The sequence below is a fragment of the Doryrhamphus excisus genome, chromosome 7 (genome assembly GCF_030265055.1).
Source record: "Doryrhamphus excisus isolate RoL2022-K1 chromosome 7, RoL_Dexc_1.0, whole genome shotgun sequence".
NCBI classification, from domain to species: Eukaryota; Metazoa; Chordata; class Actinopteri; order Syngnathiformes; family Syngnathidae; genus Doryrhamphus; species Doryrhamphus excisus.
In genome coordinates this window covers 9,698,262-9,713,776 of record NC_080472.1, presented here as the reverse complement: position 1 = coordinate 9,713,776, position 15,515 = coordinate 9,698,262, and the positions used below count along the sequence as shown (strand labels likewise).

General features: G+C 41.8%; 1 protein-coding gene across 2 annotated transcripts in view; it reads right to left on the bottom strand.

Moving 5' to 3' along the window:
* The window catches only part of zbtb16a (zinc finger and BTB domain containing 16a), a 137,340-nt gene that overhangs the window by 52,920 nt on the left and 68,905 nt on the right, over window positions 1–15,515 (bottom strand). For both annotated transcript variants that reach the window (XM_058078539.1, XM_058078540.1), the window contains exon 4: window positions 2,609–2,695. In XM_058078539.1, the coding sequence (XP_057934522.1) occupies window positions 2,609–2,695 (87 nt within the window). The remainder of the gene's footprint in view (window positions 1–2,608; window positions 2,696–15,515) is intronic.

Sequence of the window (15,515 nt, the reverse complement as noted above, 5' to 3'; positions counted from 1 at the left end):
ATCTTAAGAACCCTACGTATAAATGAATCCACACTCGTTACCAGCAATTTACCGGTGGAGCATAGATTGAATGCTAAGAATGCTACCGATTGTGAATATGATCAGTGAGACAGTGGCTGGGTTCAAAAATCTAATTCATCAAAACTCATTAACACTGATTTACCAGTCATGACCGAGAAGGTGTCTCTTTCAAGAATGTTGAGGATTGTTGCAAAACCAAGAAAGCTATTGATTGTGAATAAAACCAGCGAGACAGCTGCTAGATTCAAAGGGCAAATGAATATGTACTGATTACCCATCACAACCTTCAAGCCATATTTACTTTTTTTTAATGAACTGTCACCAAAGGTGACACTATTGATTGAGAATAAAACCAGTGAGACATTGGCTGGGTCCACAAGAACGAGATGAGCCCCGCTTCTCTGTTTACCCTGTTAGCAATGGCTCCAAGGAAATGCTTCATTTGCAGCAAGCATCAGGCAGAAGTGGTTGGAGTTGCTTGGTCTTTTCAAAGAGTCAGAAGAGTAAGCTGTAAGAAACAGTCTGTACTGTGTTTATATTATATATATATATAAATTATATTATTTATAAATAACCGAATAAAAACAGTTGTGTGTAGCACTATAGAGTGTGCATACAGGAAGCGGGTGTGAGTGTTACCTGCATGCACCTCTATGTATGAGGTGTGTTATGAAACAGAACCGGTGATTGCCGGTACTTGAAAGTTGGTGCTGAGTCAAATAAAATGAGCACCAATAAAAGTGCTCGATGATTAAGGGTGCAGACATCCGAACATCTACAGCACATGGGTTTATCTGACAAATCCTGAAATAAAGTTGATCGAACAGTTGATCATACTGCTTCTGCTTAGACATCATCAACTCTGATGGAGAAAGCAGCCACATGACACTCACTGACGCTGGGAACACCAAGGTGGGTTGGATTGCAAGGTGTGTATAAGGCACCCAATGTGGCCTTCCAATAACGCCTTGCACACCGCCACTTCCATGTTACTGTATTATCATTCATAGTAGCCACGCCATAGCTCATGTCTGATTGGCTTCTGGCTGCCCAGTTCTCGTGATACAGCTTTTCTCATCATGCCTTAACACCCCTGGTGCATAGTCATCACCAGTGATTTACCAGAAGGGCAAATGAATGGTGAGGCCATCAGGGAGGGACACAGAGCAGAGGTGCTGCTCCTTCACATCGAGAGAAGCCAGTTGCAGTGGCTCAGGCATCTCGTCCACATGCCTCGCGGATGCCTCCCTAGTGAGGTGTTCTGGGCATGCCTACCGGAAGAAGGGCTCGGGGCAAACCGAGGACACGCTGGGGGGGGGGGGATTATGTCTTACAGCTGGCCTGGGAACACCTTGGTGTCCTTCAGTGCAGCTGGAGGAGGTGGCTGGGGAAGTCTGGGCTTCCCTACTGAGACTGCTGACCACGTGACCCGGAGCGGAGGATATTGGATGGATGGATGGCAAAGGAATACATATTCATTACGGATAATTTACCAGCCACAGTCTTAAAGCTATTTTTTAAAGGTTTGTCACCCTAACAAGAACGCTATTGATTGTGAGTAAATGTGGGCTCAAAGGGCAAATATAATACCTGGTCATTACCAGTGATTTACCCGCTAGCTTTTAAAAAAAATGTTGGGAAGTGTTACAGAAACATGAACTCTATTCATTTTGATCAATGCCCGACCTCCGGTGACATAGGTGACAGGTCAAATAAGTAAATGCTCATCGTTAGCTTTTTAAACCCGTTTCATTCTTTGGCCTTGCGGTTCTATGCCAAAGCAAGAACCTCACTGATTTTGGTGACTGAAGTTAAACTGAGGTGATAAAATCAGGACTTGGTCGTGTATGCCGCCTTACTCGTCACAACTTTCAACCTGCGCTTATATGGATTGTGGTACCATAACAAAGCAATAATTATTTTTTTGGGGGGGATGGACAAATGAAGGGTGAGGGAACTGCGGTCAAAGGTGCGTTAGCGCTCAACTCGGTCGTGCGGTAGCTAAGACATTTAACTTGATCCCAGTTTGACCTTGGAAGTTCAGATGAATTTTATCGCTATGATTTCCTCTGGGGGCAGCATCCTCCAACAGACGGTGTCATAAAACAGAACATTTTCTGGCCTGATCATCCAAAATGTGACTGTTGAGACGGATGATGTATAGGTGACAAACACACACACACACAAACGCACCATTAGCGTCAACTTAGCAGAGATGGACATTGGAGACAATCCTCCTATCCAAATTAAAGACCTCATTCCGTCTCACATCTGCTGAAGGCGGATTTACTCCTCTTCTTATTTCCATGCTGGCATCCAAAAGCGTCTTCCCGTCCCGGTAGCGGGGGCACGGTGATAAACAACGCGGGGCCCTGCCAAGTGTTGCAGACTATGTTGATTACTGTTGCGTCTGTCGTGATTTAGGGCGAGCGCAGGCTGATCCAGCGCGGTGCCATCGAGCCGTCAATCATCATCTAGAGCCAGCATGTGGGCAGAAAGGCACTCGAACTTGTGCATTTTAAAATAAATATCTAAAGGCACTGCGCAGAGATCCTTATAGTGCTGTGTTTGTGTGTTGTGTTCCTACCTGTGTGGATTTGCCGGTGAGCCTCCAGAGACTCCTCAGTCTGGAACTGGGCACCACACTGGTCACATACGATGGCCTTCTCGCCAGCTGGAGGACAAAACACAAGATTTTTTATTTATTGCAGAGCAGACAGACTCCATGGTGGAACATCAGCCTCGCCAGACACAAGGAATAATAATACATATTTGATGTTCAAATGTACAGCAGCGAGGGTGAAAGAATAACAATTAAGTTTGGAACAGGCGCCTGAACAGCCATCTAATGCTTTTGTTTAATCCAAAGGCATATGTTATCTAAAACTGTCAAAATCGCCATTTTTGGCCCACCTTGAAAAATCAAGTACTGTTACCACCAAACAACATGTGAACGTGATGGGAACAAAACGGTGACCTTGTGTTCTGCTCTAAGAATTCAGTAAATATCAGACGTGGCGGGGCTGGGTTGGACAACAATGAATCTTAATATTTCCCTTGTGAAATTAGTTAAACTCTGTCACTTTTACAGATTGCAAAAAATGTTGACTGATTAATGCAATGTGGACAACGCACAACACATAGTGCCATAATTGAGAAAAAGATAGAAGATAATAATAATAATAATAATAGTATTTTTGACTCATGTTGAGAGCTCATGTACTCTAACCATTAGGGATCGACCGATATGTTTTTTTTTTTTTCATCACCCTTAGCAGATGGCCGATTTTGCTTGGGCTGATACTGCTTTTGCTCCCTCAATTTATATGAAAAAATGACAATGATAACAATATTACAGATCTCAAGTTTAAAGAAATATTTACTGAAATGTAAACACTGAACACAGTCGGATTCAGCTTTCTTAAACACACATTTAAACGGCATTAACAACTTTAAAAGGAATAAATATTCAACCATGTGCTAAACATTTCTGTCGTAGTTTAAATTAATCTTGCATCGATGTGATGACTGCTCCTCCAAACACCATGGGACTGAATTGCCAAGGTTGCCATTAAAGCGGTGTTGGTAACAGCTGTACATATTAGCCTCCAACTACATCAACAGCTCCCTAATTCCAACGGGAGGCACTTTTAAAGATGAAGCATTCAGCAGCATTCCTGCTTTTCACACCCACAAACTAAACTATATTGTTGCGTCGCTGGGAGCACTTCCTGGTTCCCAGCGTGCTTTGCGGCACCGTCGATGTAAATAGTTGGTCAATTTGTAGTTAAAGTTGCATAGTTCTTGGTCATTCTTGGTCTGCTCAACTAGTGAGAGTGCTTTTATTCGTCTGTTGCGTTGATATGTGATGTTTTGGGGATTTCTTGTCACACCATGACTTAAACTGTTATGCCTAGCGGTCACCCAGTGAAATGTGATGGGTTGTGTATGGTGTGAAAAGCAAGCTCATTCTTTTACTTGGCATTCATGTTTCCTACTTCAAAGCAGGTGACAATATTTCAACTAAGCCTGACTGTTAGAGGCTAATTCAAAGTTGAAAACGTACGCTTGTTATGATGTGGCAGTGCAGGGGTGCCGCGACTGCGTGTGTTGCAGGGTCCTCCAGCAACACAAAGCTGCCCGGCGGATGCCTGTCTGTAAATCATGCGGGCGAAAAATATATTGCGAACCCTCACGCGTATCGGCCGATACCGATTCAAGTAAAGAACACAAATATCGGCCGACCGATGTATCGGTCCATCCTTACCATCATCCTAAATTTGACCATGATACAACTAAAACTGTGGCCTGTGTTCTGCACACAAAAAATATGGCTTGTCGCTGGGGCAAACACTGACAAATGAATGCTTCCCTGTAGTGACTATTTATCAAAAACTCTCATCTCTCTGAAGCAAAACTGTTGACTAATGTCACCAAGCTATGTAGACCATGCACAATGTGTAACATCATAATAAAGAAAAAACTCAAGCTAAAGATATTATTTCTGTCCCGTGTTGAGATCTCCAACCGTCTTTACTCCAACACAAAATGTGAAAGAGACACAACTAAAACCGTGACCCGTGTTGTGGACACCAGAAAAATATCGGCTGTGGTGGGGCAGACAAGTTTCCTTGGTGCAATTGATTATTTAAAAAAATCGTTACAAATGATAAAAATGTTGACAGTTATAATAAACGGTATAAAAGCTAAAGATACTATTTGTGGTTCATGTAGAGAACTGCTACGTATAGGGTTATATACCTTATGGACCTTGGCGTACATAACAATAGTGATATATTGATTGTAATATACGTACGTATATGTACAGCACATACGCTGGCCACAATCAATCAATCTGAGAACATGACCTGATACATACAGTACATACGCTTAACGCCTCCAAATGGACTGATAAATCCAACAGCAGAAAGTGACGTGAACCACGCACATCATCATAACTTCTTCAAAAGCCATGACAGAGAAGCCAGAAGCTGAGATTGAAGGGACTTTGACCACCACACAAAATGTTAACGTAACCCCAACAAAACTGCAACCTGTGTTCCTCGCATAAAATACCGTTGGGTTGATGTATACCAAGAATAAGAGAACAGTCCACTGACTGCTTAACCCTAACCCTAACCCTAACCTGCATGTAAAATGAGCTCGTGTTTGTACAAGCATATCAAGTTTATTGGCTGCCTTGAGGCTTTGGTGTTCACCTGCACTTTGCCAGCGTGAACAAGCAACTGTACAAAGCGCACATGGCATCGGGGCCTTGGCCAATCACAGCTTTACAGCTTTGGCTTGCTGTACTGTACATGCCATACGCATCACACATCAAACACACACACAGAGTGAACATCTGCTGGGTATGTTTTTATTGTGTGCGTGCGTGAATGCGTGCGGCCATCTCTCTCGGTTTGTTCTTGGCAGGGCCTCGCCGGTTACGACACCTCCAGAAAGAGAGAGAACACAATGCAAACAGGAAGCCGATTCTTAGATGGCGGAAAAATATGAAGGAGTGCGCAGGCAGCGATAGTTGGTGTGCTTTTGCAAGCGCGGTGAAATTGGGGGAACGGCCTGTACTGTAAAAGCAGAAACGACACACACGGCGTGCTTGCCAGAGGAGCGCTTACGCAACAAGTTATGCAAAAAAACAAAAGAAACCAAAAAAAAAAAACCCAGATACTGCACAAGTGAACCGCACTGCTAAAAGCCAACATCATCATCATCCTCCTGTGAAACGACTCGGTGATTTCCATTTCACAACTAACTGCACATTCAAGAGGCGACGTTCTCCAGCTTATGGCCATCGCAAAGGCGAGCATATGGTGGAATTAGTAGCCACTTAACCTTTGGAGAGCCAGACGCTGCACGGAAGTACGAGAAACAACCATGTTGCTCATTTGCATGAAGCGCATCGCTAACACCGCTATTATTTTCACCACTACGATATATATATACTGTACATAGGTCTCATTGTTTCAAGCACTCAGGTTTTGGTTGATGAGCCACGGTTGTCCTCAATGTCAAGCTGCAAATTTTGCAAAATTTGCAAATTTACCACACTTTTTCAAACTATGTCATAAAGAACATTATTGCTGTTTCCTGGTTGCCGCCTTAGTCCAAAAATATATCCATATTCAAGCAAATTGTATGTATTTGTTGCCTAAATGTAGTATTTTAAAGAATAAAAATGCGCTAAATGAAGTAAAATACAAATGTACAGGTAAGGCTCATTCAAAGAGTTTGTGATGATAGGTATGATGATAGATGATAGAAGATGAAGATAGACGATGATAGGTGTTCAACACTTGTCACGAGGTGTCGGTAATGTTACAGTGATGAGACAACAGCCACCGCAGAAGTACTGCACAGAAACTGGAAGTAAAACAGGAACAAAGGTCATGTCATCAATATTGTCTGCACTCACTCACTTACACAACAACTATTAACTTCTCAGTGCTAATTATACATGATCATAATGTATCAATACATCACTATATGTATCAATACATACACTCCCACTGTAACAGACTGTGATACCGCCTTATCATTTTCTTATGGTATTTCAATTTGGTCAATGGTACATGTTGAATACAAGACGTATTGCAAAGGAAAGGGGGCAGAATTAAATAAGAGAATTGGGATATGTGATGTATTGCGATATAACATGTATGTTAAATAAAATTAAAAATTAAACCTCTTATTACGTATGTCTACTATATTGGGTAATAGGGTGTAAAGGTAACCATAGGGGTGTTATTTTATGTCTGAAGGACTCTAATAATGTTAAAAACTGTATTTAGATGTCTGTAAACACGCTTTCCCTTGGAAAATATTCCACTATAAATAAGGAATCCCACTTTGCAAAAATTCACTTATCACGGTTTTGTCTGGAGCCAATTCAAACTCCAGCAGCTCACGAAAACAGCTCAAAATGTTGTATGCATATGCCATACATAATGTTTCTACTTATGATGACAAAGGCTGCTTTGTGTATTCAGACAAAGCCTAAAATGCTGTGAGCGCACACGGTTAAAAACGAAACCCCACATGAAGGATGCAGGGTCGCTTGGTTTTGTTGGATGGCTTACTTTGCGTCACTACAAGCCATGACAGGCTCTCCCGTTCTGATGTTTAATTCCGACATGGCTTTGATGAAAGATTCCGTTTCGACGGGCGCTCCCAGAGGGGTGGCATCTGTTGCAAACAATAATACCTGCGACGGAAACTAGGTTGGAGCAACAAGTGGCACGTCGGAGCAAAATTATGCTGGGTATTTTTGGAAGATCGGGGGATGAGGTTGGGGGTGGGCGGGTTCAGACAAGTGAATGGCATTATTGTTTTTGCACCGTGTGACTTTGCACTTCCAAAACTAAAAAGACGAGTGAAAGTTTGCATTGAGACCTGTCATTCAACGTGTCTGAGGAATGTGCTTGCTAGCTAGCGGGACAATACACTGATTATTGCACAGCGCATTATTTGGCCAAATAATAGCAGAATGAGCACTTGGCACATCAGCGGCAATTTGCCAGAGGAGGACTTTTCCATGAGAACCAGTCACGGACAACTGGGACAATGCACAGTCCTCATGCGGTGGACGTGGAACCACCATCTTCCCACATGAAACAGCACAAACACAACTTTGGCCCTTTCTTTTTTAGCTACATTTGACGCATGCACTTTAAAATGCATGTTCAGCTGGTAGTATGAAACGTGCCCGACTGCTGTTTACCATCAACTTCATCAGCCGTCAAACCTGGATTTTCGTATGCTCTGGTTTTTACACAATTTGGTGTCCGTTGGAAATGTTGGTTTCTTTAAGTTTCCGTGCATTGTTAGTTTTTTGTAAACGTGTCCAAACAAAGCACCCTCCTCTACTCAATCCCAAATGTGTCTTTGTTAATATTTTTAGGTGTCTGCAAATGATTCATTGAATTGACATTATTTACCATGGAATGAATTGCCTCGCTTTTCAAACTTTTCAGTTTTCGTCAGAGCTTTTTGAACAAAACTGAGGTTCCACTCTACGTTTTGACTTTCTCATGCACTCTAAGTCATTATTCAAAATAAAACCCGAACTGTCCACTTATGGCCTGCTTCCAATTAAGGCTCCATCCTCTTTACGCTTTAAATAAATAAACTCCCCGGCTATAATTAGACTATTTAAAAAGCTTGTATTTAGAAAGAGTATGAATAATTTGTGAGAAGAAGGAAGGCTGCATGGACTGAGATACCCTTCATCTCCTGGGAAGCTAAGAAATAAATAATGTCTGTTCATAGAAAGTAAGTGGTTAGCGAGTGTTTGGAGCGAAAGACAGCAAGGGAAGAGCGGAGGATGTCTTCTGTGACCGATCGGACAAACAAGTGGAATAAGATGTTGGGCCAGAATCTAAAAAAACAACAAGGCTGGACTGATGTTGCAATGCCAGCTCATCCATTTTCAATGTGGCCCCGTGTACCAGAGTGTGCATTTGCTGTGTGCATGTGTGTGTGAGTCAATATTTGTGCGCAGCACCCTCGACGTCCCACCCGACGACTGTAAAGCTGTCAAATGCGACCTGAATATTCTGTCTTCATCGCCTTCCCTCGCTTCCCTTTGATTCCGCCGTTTGCCGACAACGATATCGTCTCAAGGCGCTAACGTCTTTCATAGCTCGTCTGCACACGCAAACGCCCACGCATGCACACACACACACACACACACACACTCCTCGTTTATGTCTTTTGCCGTTATACACACACCACGTTAACATTTAAATATAATTTAAACAGGAAGTGCAATATTGTTTCCTGATTCTTTTTTCCTGCTTTCCTTATACGGTTCTTTAATTATTTTAGCAATTTTCTTTTTTTGTGAATTTTTATTTATTGCAATTATAGTGTGAGAACAAGATGGGCAAATTCAGACTGTGTGTGTGTTTTATTGTCCCTAAAATATAATCATGTATTTTGGCCTTTTGAATGAAGTGTAATAATTTTGGCAGTTTTTTCATAGATAAAAACACTTGTGGTGTTTTTATAATAATTTATACATTTTTTGTGACATTTAATTATTTGATTTTTCAATCCTGTGACTGTATTTCATGGTGATAACTTCATTATTGTTATGAGGACCCTATTGAAAGAACTTAGCCATGAGCAATATTTTGGCTATTTTTTTGAAGGATTTTTTCTTTTTTGTGAGATTCAATTATTTTATTGATGATTTTTTACATATTTTTTACACATTTTTGTGAATTTTAAATGGTTACTTTTAATCCAAACAGTGCATTTAATGCTAATAACTTACTCATTAGTATTTGGGTTCTAAGATATTCAATTATCATTATGTTCCCTATAACTGTGAAACAAACGTCATGAACAAACTAAATCGGCCATTTTGGTTTGAAGGTGCAAATTGTCCAGGATTTTGTCCTGTAAAAGTGCAAATGTCGTGAATATGACATAAAATGGTAAATCTGAGGTGACGTCATGCCAAAAACTACAGCGTGAATCTGTCCCAGGCTTCCTTTGAATGAACATTATAAAGTGGAATAATGAATACTGCATGACAGAGAATTGAAAAGGAGGTTGAGTGGCCCTCGGAAATGAAGCCGTGTGATTGCAATGGCTTGCTTTCAGGTGTCAACGCTGTGTGTGTAAATGCTCAAAAGACACGATTTCATCTGATGTTGGGGGGCGGGGGCGGAAAAAAGGGCGGCGATAGCTTTCTAGGGGCTAAGAAAAACACAATGGCATCCACGGTATTGTAAAAAAAAAAGAGGTTATTTGTAGTAAATCAGCTCGGCTTTTAAAGGCAGAGACGGCAGAGACGGCAGCGGCGAGGTCTAGTGGGAGGCCATGAGGCATGTGCTAAATGGGCTGGGAATGGGTGGGGGGGGTTTAGTGCAGGCCGTGCTCCCCACTTTGTGGCACCCACACATAAATTGCCGTATAGTGCCTTGCTTCAAGGGGAATCGAGTGGTGCAAGGTCAAAAGAAGTGGCAAAGCCAAGGTGCGCGGCGCCATGCCTGGCGCCTGTCAAGCTCATCAGCCTGCTAAGCACCAATGGGGGCAGGGGCGGGTGCCTCCTCTTGGTAACGGCGGCGATTACTGCCAAATTAAAAGTGATAAATCTCCGGGGCGCTTTTGATGGTCAACTTGAGCAGAGAATAGGCGCGCTCATCAGCTCTTGTCCTCGCGTCTTCTATATCACGGCCAACAAAAGACGCTACTTGAGAAGGGGGGAGGGGGGACGTGTCCCCCTGCTGTCGGAAAAACACATAAACAAAGCATAGCGAAGCGAGCCACGCCACACGCCTCGTGCGGCACGCGTGTGCAAAAGTTGCATGGTCGGACGGACCAAAGCCACTTCCACCTTTCGCTTCCTCCTTGCAGGGTTGTTGCGCAAGCTCGTTTGCTGGCTCGGTTATTTCATAAAGAGACGCAAAGGAGAACAAGACATCTGTCAATCAAAACAAAGAAGGTTATAATGCCAACTTCTAAATGAGCCGTGATTTAAGGCGGTCAGTGCAATACCTTGCCTGTACCTTTAGCAGGAAGTCGGCCATGTTTTTCAACCAATCTCGAGCCAATTGTACACAAGCGTGCTTGCCTGTCCCCGAAAGGCTTGTTCCAAATTCTGTTGGGATGGGTAGTCATCACTCTGACAAAACTAAGACACTATTGACTAAAGATTAGTTCCTAGTTCCAGTTTCAGCCACATGACTGGAGAGTAAATTTGCGACACTTCCTATGTGTGGTGCTCAAAATGCTGGGGAATGACCTGCTAGCATATATGCTAGCATAAATCAGTCGGAATCAGCTCATGACTTGTGTCAAATTTGTTGCGAAGACCTGCCCCTTCATGTTTTCCAACTAATCTCGGTCATGCTTGTCAGCCCCTGAAAGGTTTGTGACAAATTCCGCAGCCATGTGGGTAAACCCCCTAAATCACAGTGGCTGTTTTGTAGAGCTGAATGAGTTTTTTCGTCAGCCTGACTGGTCCATCCTGTGGTGTATTGGTCCTGAAAATAATAGCACAGGCAATGCATTCAGGGTGCATTTTTTGGACATATTTTCACTCTTTTGCGTGCGGTGGTTGAGGAGTAGAAGAGTTCCACAAACAAATACGTACTGTTTTGTGTCAGAACAAGGTAAATAGCTTGTAAAAATGTGCAATTAGGCTGCTTCTTGCCAGACATTGACCAAATGTTCCATCCCCCTCAATTTCTCTTGGCCTGAGCGCCCCCCCGCCCTGAAAGGTGAAAGGTGCCATGTGGTTTCAAGCACAGCAGTCATTGAATCAGTTCTGTGTTTATCCATCACTGTGCTGCCCCCAAAAGTCAAAATCAGACTGCAACGAACAGTAAAAGATGATGGGCACCCTTCTACCCACGCCTGAGAGTGAAATTCCTTCCTGGCCTACAAAGAGGATTCAGAATCAGATTGTGATGAAGACAGAAAAGAGGCTTTGTCAAATATGTGGACGCTCCTGGATATGTTTATTTGTGTGTGAAGGAAGGAAGGAAACAAGAGCTGGAGGCATAGACCAAGCGCCCCCAACTGCCCCCCCCCCATCCCCATCCCAAACTCTCCTCAGAACTCTCCTGGTGTGAAAAGGCAGGAAGTAAGTAAGTGAGTTAGGCTGGCCAAGTGGTATTAATAGAAGTGGCCCCCAAGAAGGTGGGTGGGCTTCTGGCCGGAATATACAGTAGATAATATATATATATATATCATTTACAGTATTTAAGCCCATTGAATACCAGCTGTCAATATGTGGATGCCAGATATCATCACAGGAATTTAGTAGGAAGTATACAAAAAGTGAACCTCAATGATAGACTAAGTATTTCCATTTGGGGAAGCCACAACATAAGTGTATAGGCATAATAGGCATAATAGGCATAATAGGCAAAATAGGCATAATAGGCATAACAGGCATGACAGGCATAGGCCCCCAATGTGACTACATTTAATACACTATGTATGTAGAACTATAAAAAACAAGTTATACCAGTTTCAGTCCATGTTAATGTCTAAAATACCATTAGAAACATGCCAAATTTGATGGCGATCCGATTGAAACAGCGACTAGTGTTCGACTAGTGTACTGTAACAGAGCACCCCCCCCATTACCCGGGCTGGCACTCATTAAGAATCTCTGACAGGGAACACACCAGGCTTTCACTGCTTTGTTTAGAGGCGCATTCTTGGCCGATGCTGAGGAGACCAAAACGCTCCTTGCATGCTGTTAGATTTTGGATACAGTCAAAGCAGAATAACGGAAAAACATCAGAGAAATAATGCAATCTACTCAGGCATCAACCTTTTCCCTAGTCCTCTGTTATTATCACCAGCAGCACGAGTCCCTCGCCTAGCCCGGGTCAATAACCTTTAAAGATTTACTATTTCGAGCCATTATTTCCTGCTTTCAAGTCGCACATTGTCAAAGGCAAGGCACACTTTATTAAGGCAAGAGTCGTCGGGTCGTTACAGCAAATGTGCCGATCACTTTGGCTGCTAAAAGTGATGTTAATTGTCCGAGGTTTAAAAAAAAAAAAGATGAAAACATGCATTGCAAGACTATATTTGGTCACGAAAACATTCTATTGTTGCAACTATTTCAAGGCACTATATGTTGCAGGTTTTCAACATGTTTACATATTTATGAATGTAAATATGTAAATCTTAATATACATAAATATAAACATACATATTTACATACATATGTGACACTTTCCACAAAGATGGTGGATACGATGCTCCTAGGGCCGGAAACCTCATCCTGTTGCCACTGGGTGGCGCTGAGACAAATTCAGGAAGTGACCAATTATGGGTTCGAGCTGTTGACATCAAACATCAAAGTTTGTGGCAAAGCACAGCCAACATCTTACAGACCAGCCTAAAATCCTTTGTCATTGAACATCGCCCATCGGTATCGTGTCCTATGGTCCATTGGGCTCATTTGGTCAAAGTCCCTAGGGCAGGTTTGCCTGGTTTTCGCCCCAAAATCACAGCCGGCAGCTAAAATGGCTGACTTCCTGTTTGGACATTTGGACATATGGGTTCTTGAAACTCTTTCATGCGTTCTGTCATGATTGACGTCTCCACGTTTCTTGGTTTCATGACAAACCATGAAACTAGTTGCAGGGGCTAAATTTTAAAATAATTTAAAGCTTCGCTACTGAGTGAATTTTGGGAGTTGTGAGACCACTGGAATATCGCATTTTTCACCAGACCTGAAGCGCTTGCAAAATTTGGTGTGTTTTCATGCACGTTAACGACCTCCAAAATGCGACTGAATTGGGAGAATAATAATAATATAAATAATAACAATAACAATGGTTAATAACAACAGAAATATTTCAATATTGAACAAAGCAAAATTTGTTCTCAATCAGAAATCACTCCACACTCTTTATTGATCTCTGGTTCTACCATATCTTACTTATTGTGTGGAAATATGGGCTAATAACTATAAAAGCAATCTTCACTCACTAAATGTACTGCAAAAAAGGTCAGTAAGGATAATTCATAATGCCGCCTACAGAGAACATACTAACTCCTTATTTCTAAAATCACAAATACTTCAACTTGCTGATATAGTTCATCTTCAAACAGCTAAAATAATGCATAAGGCTAAAAATAAGCAATTAGCTAAATATGTCATCCAATACTTCTCTACAAGAGAGGAGAAATATGATCTCAGGGAAGAAGTACATTTGAAACACTTCTATGCTAGGACTACGTTATGCTAGCCATAGCATTTCAGTATGTGGAATCAAACTATGGAATGGATTGAGTAAGGAAATCAAACAATGCACAACGATGAGCCAATTCAAGAAACAATACAAGCAGTTGATGTTTGCTAAATACAAGGATGAAGAGTCTTGAACCAGTCATGATGTGCTATATATATCACTATATTGACACTTACTATGGTACCCATTATGGCATTGGATGCTCATATCACCTCCTACTTTGGTACGAGGTACATTATTTAAAAAAAAACAAAAACCCTTAAACTGTATTATGGAAAGCAGGAAGTGAACAAATGTAATAGTTACTGATTGTAAAAGTACCAGATGGGGGGGTAGGATTTAATAAGCTTTGTTTCTTCCTACTCCTTTTGTACATGTGGAACTGGGAACTGATTATGGGATGCACTCAATTGTAATCTGATGCATGTTCAAATGAAATAAAACCATTACCATTACCAATTTGTTTGTTTCTTTCCGCCACAGCGGATCTTTGTGATCCGCATACTGATTTTATATGAATAAAAAAGCATAGCAGTTTCAATTGTAGTTTCTAAAACCACCAATTGCCAGCATGATGGACATGCAGCAACACTGCCCACAAAGACGGATGCTCCAAAAGAGCTATGTTTTGCTCATGCTGCAATTTCAAGGCAGTTTTATATTTCCATGGCCTTTTTTTGGTTTTCTGTTGTTTTTTTTTTATTTGGAACGTCTACTGTATTTTCAGGGTGGCTGACATCCAGCAACACATTTCACAAAGATGATGAACACAATTTTGTAAAAATGCTCTCTTTTACCATTCAAATGTCACCATCATTTCAGGTTTGAGCATTATTACAAAGAAAAAAATAATTTTTATTCGCAAAACCTGTGAAAATGTCAAGCAAAAGAATGGCAAGAAAAATCCCACTAAAGTCTGGCCACAAAAAGGCTCCCAATCATCTGTTTTGGTGACGCCAGGAAAAGCTCGGCGCCAACGGCAACATCTGCAAACGTGGCAGCACATCATGACACGGAGGCGAGCAAACAGGAAATTCTTCCAAAGCGCCATTTTTTTGATTGTTTTTACAGCTCTCAGGTGCACGGATTTACATACTTGTTTGTTTTGCTCAAACACAAGCGTTCTGCCCCGTTCAAATGTTCCACATAAAAGCCAACACGTGCTGCCTTCAAACGTTACAGTCGGATCAATTAGGGCAAATAAAAGCGTTTAGCAGTACCGCAGTACCTGAAGTCATCAGGCCAGTTATCTGCCGGGGGACCACGCTGAGCTCTTTTCCATGAAGTCATCTTTATCTCACGCGCAGTGGATTATTATTTCGAGAAACATCAAAGAAGATCGGCAAAGTTGGGATTGTGTTCTAAACCGCAGTGCCTCGACCCACTTAGGGGTCGTTTATGAGAGCCTGACTCAGCTCCGTTTTAAAGCACACCTCCTTCGTCACGTTTCAACAAAATAATTACAAAAGTCACTGGAGTCCCATCTTATTAGGAGTTAGTCGGAATTTGTACCCCCCCCCCCCACTGTAATGAGTAAAAACATATTTTGGGACACCTCAAAAAACAATTGCATGCTAGCTGGGTTAAAAACTACAATTTTTGCTTTGAAGTACAGCAAAAAAGGCAATCAAGTGGTAAGCCTCAGAACTTGGAATTCAACGGAAAGTTATAAGCAATGTTAAAAAGAAAAATCTGGAAAATCTAATGATGCAAGGGTCATTTTAATATTTTATAGCATGTATGTAG